This window comes from Diadema antillarum, unplaced genomic scaffold (genome assembly GCF_040938485.1).
Source record: "Diadema antillarum isolate AM-2024a unplaced genomic scaffold, OU_Dant_1.0 seq00000083_RagTag, whole genome shotgun sequence".
NCBI lineage: Eukaryota > Metazoa > Echinodermata > Echinoidea > Diadematoida > Diadematidae > Diadema > Diadema antillarum.
Genome location: NW_027271176.1, coordinates 545814 through 560663, shown reverse-complemented (window position 1 = coordinate 560663; position 14850 = coordinate 545814). Strand labels below are relative to the sequence as shown.

The window sequence follows — 14850 nt, the reverse complement described above, 5'->3', positions numbered from 1 at the left end:
TGTATAACTAAGAAAAAATAACAACTTAAGAGAGGGAGGTAATACTAAGAAAAAGAAAGACAGAATTTTAACGAAATGGTGTGATACCAGGAGAAAACTGCCTATGATAGCGGACATGTTCTATTCAAACAATCTACCGTATCAGACTACACTTCTCTTCCTCTTAAAACTCCATTTCCTGATTCCACGAAATTGAACCGGATTCGCAACGTTTGTTGATTTTGGATCATTTCTCTGAGTACATTGGAGGATGGCTTGGTGTATAAATATAGAGCAGGATCATTATTATCTGCATAGACTTGTAAACATACTCCGTTACAATATTATTATAATAATTTCTCTGAACGTTGACCTATATACCCATCTTGTTCTAATCTTGAGTGTGTTTGTTTTTTTTTTGTCCCCGGATGGAGGGATTTTAACCAAATAGGGTTACTTACATTCCAAACAATTCCTAACATGATCACGATTGACCAATATAATTTAGATGTCAACACCACACGATTTTAAGTGGTTAAGATAATGTAACGTCACTCTAAAATTAGCTTTCATAATACCAATAATCTTATCAGAATTCATTCCAACTCGTAAAAATCACGCATGCGCATCACTCCTGTGTGTGTGTGTACTGCCTGCCTCACGCCATGCAGAAATCTATTTTGGCAATTTATAGCAGCTGTGATTGGGAGCAATCGAACAGCTGTTGGAAATGATGGATATGATGGATATATGAGGATATAATTATGATGGTACAAGCGCCCCATAGCCTGTATACCGCCATCTGTCCACTGAGCAAATGGTTAAATTTCCCAGGAGAGTGGAATCGTACGAAAAGCAAGTGAGCTATTTGAGAAGCGGACGCATTAGCGGAGAAGATCGATTACATTAATACCCATTGGTTCACTGTTAAGAATACGCTGTAGTGTACACCTTGAATTCCGTCTTTTATCATAAGTCCTCTGTTCGATCATAAAATATGGTATCGAGTGAGTTTTTTTTTTCATATCGATCGTGTGTAAAAAAATCTCTTTCGAGAACGCATCTCGTCTGATTAAAAACATTTTGAAAGGTCTGGTTTGTAGGGTGTTTTCACGAGATTTGCTTTAATTACACATTTCTAATGGAAGATGCCTTTTTTCTCTCATAACAAAATGAGAGGGGGATGCCCTGGTCACGAGTTTGAATGAGCAGATGAGTGTGGAATCTCAGGAGTATTTTATCCAAAAAAAAAAATGATTTTCTCTTTGATTTTGTTGAAATGATAAAAGCGCGCTCGCACACACACACACACACACACACATACACACGCACATACGCACACACAGTTCACGGAACAATAAAGTAATACTAAAACCACGTAATCCTGCAAGTGAAGTTTGGTCAACGTTTCATCTCTGTGCTATACCATTCATTCATTTATTCATTCATTCATTCATTTTTTCATCTCCAACAGAACTTGTAAATACATTTTTTTTCTCACATAAAACATAAGTACATATATGTGTCAACAATTACAAAATATGAAAAATAATATTTATGGATAAACAAATGATAGGGTGGGGAAAAAAGTACAAGACATTTTGAAGTTTTTTGAAACATTTTAAACATTTTTTTTTTAAGTGTGACACACAACCTGAAATAAAGAAAATGTAAAATAAAAAGTTCTCAGTGATTTTTTGTTGTTGTTGTTGCAACGATTAGATTGGTTCCTAATACGGAGAATAACTGCTGTGAAGGATGGACAGGACCGGACTGCACAACCGGTAAGTGACGTGGCATTTTTGTTTGTTTGTTTGTCATTTGAACATAATATGATTATGTGCATAATTCATTATACTTATTTGTACAAATTTGGGCGGTGGGTTGGCTCATTCGGTTGCGCGTCTGCCTCACGATCCTAAGGGAACGGTTTCGACGCCGAGTCTGGACTGAGCAATATTGTGTGTAATCATACCGTCCCCTCTAGCAAGTGGCAAAATACTCTGTCCCACGGATAGGACATAAAATGGAGGTCCCGTGTATGAGAGTGTCACAACTTATGCACGTAAAAGATTCCGCTTCATTCATTCATCGTAAAGGGTGTTTAACCCGGTGAAGTGGTTCCACCTCACATCCAACTGGACCCCATGGAAGACAGCTTAGTGTAGCTGAATATGGGCCATCCAGCCATCTTCTCAGATGGAAATGAACAAACAAACAAACAAACAAACAAACACTCTGAAAAAATGGTAAGTCAACATTTTGAATGTTGTCTCTCCTCCAAACGTTTTGTAAATGTTGACTTTAACGCTCAAAATTATTGATTTACAATTTTTGAAAGTGTGCTCTAAGATTTTGAGTGCCAAAGTGTAGTTAAAGGTTTGAAGAGTAACAACATTTAAAATTCTAATTTGCCATTTCATCTTTAGAGTGTATAGATACTTATAATTAACTTCTACTTTGACGTCATCGTGCATCCTGCAAAGTCAGATTGAACACCCTACCAACCTTCTCAGGTACATTCGTTCCTCTAAGAGTGAATATCTATCCTGTCTTTTATTTTTACACTTCATTTTTCCATACTAGAAGAGTAATTTTTACATGCTTGCAGATAGATAGAAAGGGAAGGGGGATGAGAGATGGGACGTATTGTAAAGCATACTCAGCGAGTTTCCTGACCTTTACTCCATGCATCTAAAATCTTAATGAGGGCCAGATAGAACTTGAAGGACCATTTTAGATGTATGAATATACATTTAGTTTTAGTGTTGAATTACTTGTCGGGTTGTTGTTGTTGTTTTTTTTTTTTGCATGTATCGTTACAAAGAATTAATTTGTCTGGGATTCAGGGGGCTTCTTCAAGCATGGCAAACCGATTGTTTCTGTAGTAGTTACGTTCAGACAGTGATCCTTATCAAACTTTGAGGAAACCCCGAACTTCGAGGATATGTTGTATGGGTCGCCAAGTGTCGCATGATCGATTTCGCACCGAAATCGACCATGCGACCCATGGTGTCCCACAAAACTTATTGTCGAGGATAGCTTTCCTCGAGGTTTTACTATAATGATCACCGTCTAAACGTAGCTATTATAGTATTGCATTAGACCGTTTCCGTAATTCATTACAATTTATGGATTTACCAAAACAGCCTAGTAACGAAGCATTTTATTCATCTGATCTGCTCACTGCAATTAGTATCCATAACTAGGCAGGACTCCATTCGCAAACTGGTTGCTAGGTCGGGCAAGCCTCCGGCAAGCTTTGTGGTTGTTTGGGAAACTTTTGTTGACAAAGTATGCATAAAATCTGAATGCATTACAGAACTTATCTGTTTATAGACGCTTTCTTTTCCTCCAGCCTATCGGCAACATATTTTTTTTTTTCATCACCTCTCCCCTTCCATTGGTTTCTTAGGCAGGAATTTATACTTTGTTGTTGGGAAGGGCTACCCTCTGATAGGTTTTGCCAAGTTTTGCGCTTATATTCAGACATCCCCTTATAAGCAAAACATGCCTACAATTTTATTACATTACAGTCTGACAGAACGGTCTATTGATTAACACTGAATACGTAAAAAAAAAAACAGGAAGAAGAAAGAATGCAGGTAAGACCTTGACAAGAATGCAAACTGAAACAGCGATGTAAACGTTATACCACTGTGTGCCTTTCAGCCATTAGGTGCACCGTCCCGCCCCTGAGCGAAGGCCTGCGGATAGTGTTCTGCGGCAGCATTGAGGGCGAAACGGTTGATCATAACGACAGATGCGTCTTCAGCTGCGACGAAGGTTACTCGCTTGTTGGCTCCAACACCGTGATCTGCTCATCGCAAAGCGAGTTCAACAGGAACATGCCCACCTGCGAGAGTAAGTTGAATTTCTCCTCCGCTTTTACTCCTATTCATTGGTCTTAATTTTTACTTTCCACTTATACCTGTTGTCCTCTCCTTTTTTTTTCTTTTCATAAGTCACGGTTAATGATGAATAACTGCCCATAGCCACAAATAACCGCACAGTGGTTAAAACACAAGTTAACAACACAATGCCAACGACAACAACATTTATCCTTTACGCTTTCCTTGATAAGTGTCATGTCTTACATACAAAGAGCGTTGCTATGTTCCTTTCAGAGTTAGCATTGCTGTTCAATCCACATTGAGGCTGTCACTGCCCTCCATGCACTCGGCATTAAAATAAACCGAGCATTTACATTATACTCTACATGTAAAGTGATAAACGCACTCATTTGTGATTCGAACTTAGGACCTGCAGTTCGAAAGTGAATATCCTTAACCCTATGTCACGTTTGTCCTTGGCAAATCTATCTCTCTACCCGTCTTCGGGCAGGGATCCAGCTGCCAGAAAACATCTGTTCCATCGTCAAGGGTCGTCACTACAAGCGACTGAGAGCCGAAGACTACGACTACTTCCCCGGCCAGTGCTCCTACTACTTGGCAACCATCGAGCTTACCAGCACGGGTTCGGAGGCAGTAGAGTTCATCATCAACACGGTTTCCGGGGAAAATGATGATGACGTCTCCATCACGTACATGTAAGCGCACAGAGGATGCCAGGACTGCCTAAGCAGGACGCTCAAAACACATTAACTTTTTTGTTTGTTTGTTCGTTCGTGTGTTGTTGTTTTTTAGAGGAACAATCAACGTTCTATAAACTTACTCAACGTTTTTGTTTGTTTATTTGTATGTTGGGGTTTTTGTTTTTCTACAGAGAAAAAAAAATCAACATTCTATGAGCTTACTTTTACATTGAACCAATTTAAAGGCAAATCTTCCTCTTAATACATACATATGAATTCAGTAGTGCAGAAATATTTGTATTTGTATCAGCAAAGTTTAAGGAAAAGCATACAATCAGTTATGGGCTTGTAATGCTACGTGAAGTCGATTATCTGTAATCACTGGATGAGAAGACTAGAAATTCGTGATGGTGAAGGATACAAATATGATATAAAGCGATATTTAAAAAAGCATATAATTCATAACGAAAAAGTACACGTTTCTGGGACTTGTTACTGACACTATATGGTAATTTTATTCTCAGGCACTTCATAGAAGAGTTAATGTGATCTGTTTTTATGCTAGAAAACTGAAGATATCTTAAATTCTCTATGTAAGAGCAAACCGATAAACAAATAACGGGGTTTTTTTTTTGTTTCCACAGTGAAATCAGGTAAAACAATGATATTTTGTAATTTTCTCATCTCGTGCTTTCTCCTTCAGTGCATTAGAATCAGCCGAGGTCAAGGCCCGTGTCACCTTGACCCCAAACGGCGTCTTCCATGGCAACCGAACAGCGACGCTCCCGCTGAGAAACACCCAGTTCAGCGTGGTCGAGAGAGGTTCCTATTACATTCTGCGAGACATCCATGGTAATCTATGTTCTCATTATCACAGTTGATGATGAATTACCTACGCTAACAACAAAAATTAAGAGACAATACAGCAAGACATATTATGCAACAACGACAATGAAAGATAACAAACGCACTTCATGATATTAAGGGAAATTGTATTGGAATTTGTATCTATTCGTCGAACAAATTAATGAAAATGTTTAATTTCGATATAATTATGATTATTATGATTACATTGAATTGGTTCTATGAAATTTCAATAAAGATTACTGAAAAATCACCTGTGTGTGTGTGTGTGTGTGTGTGTGTGTGTGTGAGTGAGTGTAAATGTTTGCGTTGGTTTGCGCGTCCGGAAATAGGATGTTGGTGAGCTTGGTGCAAGTTCATGCGCTCGTTTCTTGGTATGCCTTTCTAGCTCGATAGTTACCATGGTTACAGAAACGTTCTTTTCTCTCCACAACTCATAGATCTGCGTGTGGAGTATGCATCAGGAGAAAGAATATACCTGTTTATCCCGGACCAGTTTGTCAATGAGGTAAGCATTATGTACCTAAAGTTTAGCCACGGACAATCAACTTCATGCACAGATTACGATTACCACTCGACAAGCATGGTTTCCTTAACTAGATTATCTTCGTGTCTCTTTGTTTCCCGCGGCAGTTACAACCGATCCCGAGCTCAAAGATTAACTTTTTTCTTTGTCGCACGTTCGCATTCCTGACTCAGTCTACAGCTTGCGAACTTCGCACAAACTCGCACAACTCGATCGACAAATTGCTTTAATGTTACGGTACAATGGAAGTGTCGCGGTCAAAGTACTGTCATCAAAATTTACCTCACAACAAAGCTTAGACCACCTGCAATTCTCTCTACAACTTTGCCCAACTGGATCTAGAGGATAAATAATGCTATCTAAATTTAAATGGCTTTAAAATATTTTTCTTTTTCCAAAAGCACTCATGGGCTGCATTCGCAGAATAATGTGGAACACATGGGTTTATTCAAATTCATAAAATTCATCCGTCGAGTTGCTCTTTATTGCAACTGATTCAAATCCCGCTTGAGTATGTATGCCCATGATTTCTTTTATCATGGCTACTACACTATTTCAGTGCTTGTTTACGTCGATGCAGGACAATTTGTCAATCAGTTGCAACAGTGGGATTACATTGTTTATCACAAAGAATTAAACGGCTTTGAAGTATACACGTGATTTCATCGACACCCAATCAACTACTGTATCATGAGAGCAACAGTCTCCAATGGAGGTAGAATGGAGAATAGCTGCACATCCACTATCGATTTTAATAAGAACAGGCTCAGGTGGGCAGAGAAGATTGTAATTTTGGTAAAAACTATTCCAACATTTGTATCCAATAATTCTTCCATTTATTATTCTCATAGTCTTGATGAAGTTCTCTAGAGTATTGTAGAGTTACAGAGTGTGCTTACAAAATTTTCATATTGATCAGTAATGTGTTTATCATAATAATTATGTATGAATTTACAATCAACAAACCAACAAAATGAATGATTATAATATTTTAATTTATCATTCATAAAAAGACACGATGCATACATACCTACCGAACTAAACTGCCAAGCCTGTGAAGCCTGAGGATGTACCTGGTGTAATCATCTGCCTTCAATTGCCAAATTATCCTCAGGTCTACGGACTATGCGCCACTGATGCACTGCTGACTGGAGGGAACGATATTTCATTCATCTCAAGAAGCAACGCCCTGCGACTTCAGGGCGAGAGCTGCCCGGCCGTGAGCGAAGCGTTGCCCGCCATTCCGGACAGTCCCGAATGTCGGATCCGTTTTCAGGATGCTAGCTTCACTCGTTGCGGGCTGAACGTCACCTGCTTCGAGAATCTGTGCGCCAACGAGGTCGGTGTGTCCAGGTCGAGAGCAGAGTTGGCGAGCAACGCACAGGAGAGCATTTGCCTCGCCATGGCGGAACACTTTCGAATGTGCGCCCTGCTGAATCCACCTACTGTCATCAGCTGGCGGGAGCGTTATGGGTGTGGTGAGTCTGCAGCCAGAGCTCGTTCTAGGCACATATCAAAGATATATCAAAGCTGACAGTGTGTTTCGTTACATTGTTGTTTTGTCACTGTAGTTTGAAGCAGTCAAACGCAGGAGAAACCATTGCACGAAATCTCCAGTATGGCGTCGAACAAAAGTTTTATTGAGGTTTTGGTTGGTTCGCCACTCGGCTAAACGTTATAATTGACACCATCACTAAAAGATACATGTACGAAAAAAAAAATGCAACCAATAATGTAAGACAGTGATACCCTTTTTCGCTCTGTTGTCCTTTCATATGAAATAGAATTTTATTTCACCAATTTTTCTCTCTTTCTAGATTTCCCTTTTTCTGTCGTTGCCTTGTTCTTTCAGAATTGACATGTCCGAGCAACAAGGAGTACAATGAGAGAGGGACTGTGTGTCCAAGGACATGCGAGCAGAGCTTCCTGGGTGAATCATGCCAGACGGATGAGGTCATAGACGGATGCCACTGCCCTGCCGGTACTAGAACTTATTAGAAAATCACAACCAAATTCTTCAAATTCATGAAATTCTTCCGTCGAGATGTCTTCATTGCAACTAATTGACAAATTGCCCTATATCGACGTAAATAAGCACTTTAGCGCATAATCAGTATTTCATACGAGTGTAGTAGTAGCTATGATAAAAAAAGGAAAAATCATGGGCGTACATACTCGAGCAGGATTTGAACCTACAACCTCCTGATCTCCGGACAGGCGTCATCTTAACCAGACCCCCGAGCTTCCTCCTGATAGCAAGTGTTGGTTCTAATGCTTATAGCATGCAGCGGGTACTGCGTAATTATTCAAATTCATGAAATTCTTCCGTCGAGATGTGTTCATTGCATCTGATTGACAAATTACCCTACATCGACGTTATTACGTCGGTGTAGGACAATTTGTCAATCAGTTGCAAGAAAACTCTTGTCTATGCTTAGAGAGATGGTATAGTTTTGGATGAGATGGAGCTTTAGGTTTCCAACTTTATTTCGTGAGATATTGGTAAACCTCTTAGTTAATGAGAAAACATATTGTAAATAGGAAAGATCATACAATTCCAAGACGAATTCAAAGTATACTTGATGGAAATTGGTTTTGAAATAGTTGAGATATCACAAAACAAAATAGTTCTAATAAAAGTTGGGTCCGACCTTTTATTAGAACTACTTTGTTTTACCTTATTTTTTTGGATATTTCAGCCATTTCAAAACCGATATTTATCCCCCCCCCCAAAAAAAAAAAAAAATAATTAATTCTTCTTAGAATTGTATAATACTAATGCTCTTAAATACTTCATAAGTGGTTTCTAGTTATCTCAAAAAAGTTAACAAGTTGAATCCCCATCACAACCAAAACTATACCATCCTTTATGCCAATCATCATAAATATGGATAACAGCACATAGAACGCGGATGTTTATTTTAACGCGGACACAAATCGGAGAGTTTTGTTAATACGCTCACTATTTCTTGACGTGATTTTTCTCTGTTGGAGTAATCGTGTTTGCAACTATTCATCATCTTTGATATTTGTCCCTAAGCCAATGATAGCAGACTGACGTCATGCACTCATGCCCGCAGTTCTTAGGTAACATTTAGATCCCTTCTAGTCACTGAGGTTTCGACAACTCTTCACTATTCCGAAGGTTCGTTAATCCAAAAATTACATTAGGTTCGTTTTTCCGAAAGCTCGTTAAACCGACAGTTTGTTTGTCTGAAAACAAAATAAGGTTTGCAATTCCGGAAAATATATTTTGCTTATGTATGAAATTATGTTCAAGAAAATAAATCAAACCAATAATCTAGGAAGGTTCGTTAGCACGCACTATCATTAAATTTTCGAATTGACGAACTCTTTTTTCATTTTCGGATTAACGTACCCTTAGGTGCTAGGTATAATATGGAAATGTGCGTTTCGGAATAACGAAGCTTCGTAGTCAGGAACCTCATTTCATTTTCGGATTAATGCGTCTTCGGAATAACGAACATCAACGCTGACGAGGTTTCTGATATCTTGGAGAGTATTTGGGCATGTGCTTTGTCTTGTTGTCTCCGAGATACGATATCTCTCGCAGCATTCGTAAGGTTTACAACCGATTACGGTAGTAGTAAGCATTAAGTGAACGTGGTTTAGCTCGCGATCGTTAAGATGATTAGCATAGTAACGGGAAACATTCTGGTCAGTCATGGCCACATGCATTCTCAGTCTCATAATCTTCTCCTCTTTCACGGGGTCTCTCTTCCGTTTCTTTTAGATGTATATAGCGAGTGAGTGAAAACGAGTTTCCTTCCCCATTCTCTCGTTGTTGGTCATCTTATCTTTGTAGATTACACCTTTACATTGAACACTGTCTTTTCAATACATGAATAAAATGTTGGTATTTCATCTCTCCCTTTTCTATCTTTCTTTTTCTCTCTGTAATTTTTGTTTTTTATCAGATACATACTGGAACGCCCAGAATGGCTCCTGCGTTTCACGGGCAAATTGCTTCTGCGTACATCGAGGGTCATCGTATGCGAATGGGGAAGAAATCATCATAGACTGCAGTTTGTGGTGGGCACACGTTTATGTATAATTCGAAAGATTGCAAGACATCGCTCCCCTTTGCTTCCCTTATTGGCAGTGCAAATGTCTCAATCTTGCACTGGTTTTACTTTGAGACAGATGCTAAACATTTCATGTGTAACCAGCCGGTACATCAGCACGTCCATTGTTTGTTTTTGTTTTTTCAAATACAGGTCAGATCAAATCGGCGGATGCTACGAATACTAATACTCATTATGTATGTATATGTATATATATATATATATATGTACTCTCTCTCTCTCTCTCTCTCTCTCTCTATATATATATATATATATATATATATATATTCAACGTGATTCGCAAGAAGTGGATTAGCAATTAGACGCATATCCGTACACGGTATGTCAATGCAAAATCTGTTAATCTAGTTTGTTTGTTTATTGTCTTACGTGGGATGGATTTGCTCATGTGCACGCATTATTTGCTATGATAGCTTTGGTTATTGATACTCTTTTATATAGCACGTGTACTGGCGCAACATGGGACTGCGTGAGAAAGTCGAATCTCTGTGGGGCTTTGTGCAGCGCGACGGGAAGTCATCTAAATATCTTCCGAACATTCGATGGATTGATTTACAGTATCAACCAGGTAGGATGAGACTAGATGAGTTGGGAAGCGGTTCCCCCTCCATCTGAGATGAAGATGATGATCATTTTGATGTCTTCCATCATTGTGGCAGTACAGTGCACTTCCGTTATAACAAACACAGTTATAACGAAATTCTGGTTACAACGAAGTATAAGTTCAGGTCCAAACATTATTCGCCTTACACTGCAAAAAGTCCGGTGTTAAATAGTGAACACCGAACTGGTGTTAAATTTTCGGTGCTGATTTATGGTGTTAAATTAACACCTCCGGGTGTCATTTCCAAAAATAAAACTGTTTTTTTAAGAGTTTCTTAGTAAGGAACACTTCTTGTTGATTTTTAATTTAAACAAGACGATCAAGAATTTTACATTAAAATACTAGATTTTTGAAAAAAATGTGAGAATAAATTTACACCACGGTAACACCAGCTGGTGTGGTCTCTTATTGAAGCTGGACGGGTGTTAAACCATTGATATTAACACCAACAAATATCAAATCAACACCATGTGGTGTCATTTTTTAATTAACACCAGTACAGTGTCAGAATATCACCAGGTACACAGTCAAATTAACACCACGAAGTGTCAAGTGAACACTTGTCAACACCATCACAGTGTATTTTCTACACCTGTGGGTGTGGTCCTCTATTAACACTTGATCGGTGTTAAATTTAACACCCATGGTGTTAAATCTAACACCGATATTTTTACAGTGTAGGCGTTTTATAGATTATTTTTGTTCGGTCAAAACGGGTGTCGACTGTATGTTAATGACTAAATCCCAGAACTGCAATTCTGAACCTATAGTCGCGACCCCCAGCTTCTATGATCAAAATTTGCATGCCTACTTCACTGTATGTTTGAAATTTCAAGTAAGTTCATCTCACCAATGCGTCTGAATGTTTAGGTATGTCAACCAGACAAACCAAAGGTGAACTAACAACCGATCCATGTTGGTATAGGCCCTATGTGGAAAGAATTTGTTGATCGCCTTTCTCTTCATTGATTCTTTCATAGTCCTTGTCAGGTTTTCAGGTTTCATCTTCCTCATTCTTCTGTATTTCTTTGTAAGGCAATCACTTTATCTTTACTGCACTTAAAACTTCGACTAAGTGATCAAACGTGCAATCTATCTCGCACAAGTGGATTAACTTTATCGTGATACATGTGGGTACTTTAACCGTTCTTCAATTTCTCTCGAGGCCTGTGAGCACCTGCTGGTTGAACCTCGCGACGATACGGGCTACAGAGGGCTCACCTTCAACCTTCGTCTGGGATACAACTGCTACCTCGCAAACACTGCCTGCGACCCGTACGTGAAACTTTCCGTTATAACGTTCGACAACACCACCGAAACTCTGCTGTAAGTATATAACAGATGGTAGATCGGGGCGACAACAGACTCAGGTGGAAAAAGTCCTTGTTCATGTTTCCTCCAGAAATCACCAAAAATTTGTGAAAGATTTACCATTGCTATCATGTCACCATCTCATCCAATCCAAATTCTACACGGCTGTAAGTGCCGAAGTGGATGTTTTTTTTTCTTATCATAATCTTACACATCTTTACCGAAAACACCTTTCTTTGAGACATAATTAATTTTGTACGTGGATGCATTCAATTCAATTCAATTCAATTCAATTCAATACAATACGATTTTCCATCCAACAAAGAGTGAAACAATATACAAAGCATGCATTAAACGATTATTGTTAGATCAATTTTAAAAGAACAAATACATAACGCAGTGTTTGATGTACATGTACATTTATTTAAAGTATAATAAGTAAAAACACCTACGCATGCTATAAGGGTTAACAGAAAAGTAAGTTTGGAAAAAGGTAGTACACTGAAAAGCAAAGCTTGTAAAACATATTCCATTCAAACGATCCATCTCCCCTGGCCAGATTCAAACCGGACCGAACCGTTCGTCGCGACCACTTCTTCGTTGACCTGCCCCTCATCCTACCCTACGGCTTGGAGGTGAGGAACATGGCGGGGAACTTCCTTCTCGTCACCGCTGACATCGGATTGAGCGTGAAATGGGACTGGGCCTCCAGGCTGGAGATCAGCGCTTCGGAGTCCATGAAGGGCCAGGTACTTTCATATCAAACAATGCGAATACGATCCATATGCAAAAACAAACAAACAAACAAACAAACAAACAAACGGCAAATATATGATATATATACAAGAAAAATATACCAAACTGACAACAAGAGCATAAATTTTAATGGCTGACGATAATTTTGTAGTGATAAAGCTAGGTCACTCCGGTAGACGCACGCGATCGTAGTTCATACAATGATCTTTATCGAACCTTTTTTTTAGGGGGGTGTGCTAAATGAGCATAAGACACTGGGCCACACCCCTAGTACTCCTTCATCCCCCCCCCCCCCTCCTTTAATTTATTCGTTCTCTTTCCCTCTACAGATTTGGGGGTTGTGTGGCATCTATAATGGCGCCATTAACGATGACATGACCGTGTCTACCTGTAGCCCGACCAACGATATCGTGGAATTCGTCAACAGTTGGCTTTCCCATCCCTGCCCGGGGAACCCGGAGTTACCGGCGTACCCGTCGGGTCTTGGCCTTTGCCACGTGGACGTCCAATATAACGCACGGGCGACTGCGAGATGCTCGGAGATGGCAAGCGCGGAGTTCCACCCCTGTCACGGAGCCGTTGATCGCGCCATCTACATCCAGGACTGTATGACACTGGCCTGCGAGAGTGGAGCAATCCTGATCGAGATGCTCGAAAGGAACACCTGCCCCTCATTCCTGGCTTACATCAGTGAGTGCGCCCGTGCGGGCGTGACCATCACGTGGTCGGGATACAGCGCATGTGGTAAGTTGTCTTCAGGACGAGTGGGTATCCTGTTAATGCTATTATCAACAGTTTTTTTTTTTATTATGGGTTCAACCTATCCTTTGGCTTTTATCAAGTTTTTATTTCGAAAATGCTAAAGAATTGAGGGGCCGCAAGGAAGTTCGCAGCAGTGCATTATTGGGAAAGAAATGGTGAAGAAGAAATCACTGCAAGCATATTATGACGCCTGCTTCAGTCACACACACACGCAAACACACACACACGCACACGCACACACACAGTGCCCCTCGCAGTTCCGGTGAGTTCTGCGAAAGCACCTTTTGCCCTGTCATGCTATATCTGATGGTGAGGCGAGTTTTGAGAAATCACCTATACTCTGGATATGAACTTCTATAAGAAATAGCTTCATTATAGTAACATCGAAAGGACGTGTGACAAGTATCAATAAAGGTTGCCTCAAATTTGCTTCCTTTTAGTACTCCAACATAGAAAATTAACCTGAACAAAACACGGCTAATCATCCTAGAGAACGAAAAATAATAAACGTAACTCTTCACACCTACAGGAATTGAGGAGTGCCCAAGTGGCAGGGAATTCCTTCGTTGCCCGCACATGGTCCCGTTATCTTGCAGTCATCAGAGCGGCACGTCTCCCGTCAGCCAGAACATCTGCCACGAGGGCTGCTTCTGCGCCAATGACATGGTAAGGATACCAGTTGATGATAATAATAATGATAATAATTATGATGATGATGATAATAATAATAATAATAATAATAATAACAATAACATTATTGTTATTCTTATTCTTATTATTATTATTATTATTATGATTATGATTATTATTATTATCGTCATCATTATTGTTATTATTATTATTATTATTATTATTATTATTATTATTATTATTGTTATATCGTTTGTTTAAAGGTGTAATAAAATAACCTGTCATCCCCGCCGTAATTGAAATATCATTTTTCCCGACATTCCCGAGTCACTCAGCTGTGAGGAAAAGATGCTGTCTCGAAGGGACAACACCTTTGCGCCCCAAAACACTTACAGCTGTAAATACCCTCTCCCAACCAGATCTATTCGGACACCTCTGATGAGTGCGTGGCGCCAAGTGACTGCCCGTGCATCGACGAAAAAGGCAACGAGCACAAGCCTGGCGCTATTATCGAAAAACCCTGCGAGTTTTGGTAAGTTTGAGGCATCAGTGTCATCATCAATTGCTATCCATCATGTGTGTTTGCGTGTGTATGTGTGTGTTAGTGTGTACAGGTATGTGTATACTTGCCATGATAGAATCTGATGAAGTGTACCCCTTCCAGTACTGTATAACTTCTTCTTTTTTTCGAAATATGTACTGCAATGAGAAGAATGAAAGAGGAACAAGGTTTAAAACCTTAAAGGGATGATACCATGTCATCTTTCTTTTATTTTCA

The 14850-nt window shown here is 39.5% G+C and overlaps 1 protein-coding gene across 1 annotated transcript in view; it reads left to right on the top strand.

The window, feature by feature from the left end:
• Positions 1 to 1701: 1701 nt before the first annotated feature.
• LOC139726447 (mucin-6-like) overlaps positions 1702 to 14850 on the top strand; it is a gene marked incomplete at its 5' end in the record, with an annotated part of 35017 nt that continues 21868 nt past the window's right edge. The window contains 14 exons of the mRNA XM_071637403.1: positions 1702 to 1763; positions 3652 to 3843; positions 4324 to 4528; positions 5217 to 5365; positions 5818 to 5885; positions 7018 to 7381; positions 7756 to 7884; positions 9842 to 9956; positions 10451 to 10577; positions 11779 to 11939; positions 12484 to 12673; positions 13010 to 13424; positions 13972 to 14108; positions 14492 to 14604. Coding sequence (XP_071493504.1) covers positions 1702 to 1763; positions 3652 to 3843; positions 4324 to 4528; positions 5217 to 5365; positions 5818 to 5885; positions 7018 to 7381; positions 7756 to 7884; positions 9842 to 9956; positions 10451 to 10577; positions 11779 to 11939; positions 12484 to 12673; positions 13010 to 13424; positions 13972 to 14108; positions 14492 to 14604 — 2427 coding nt within the window. The remainder of the gene's footprint in view (positions 1764 to 3651; positions 3844 to 4323; positions 4529 to 5216; positions 5366 to 5817; positions 5886 to 7017; positions 7382 to 7755; positions 7885 to 9841; positions 9957 to 10450; positions 10578 to 11778; positions 11940 to 12483; positions 12674 to 13009; positions 13425 to 13971; positions 14109 to 14491; positions 14605 to 14850) is intronic.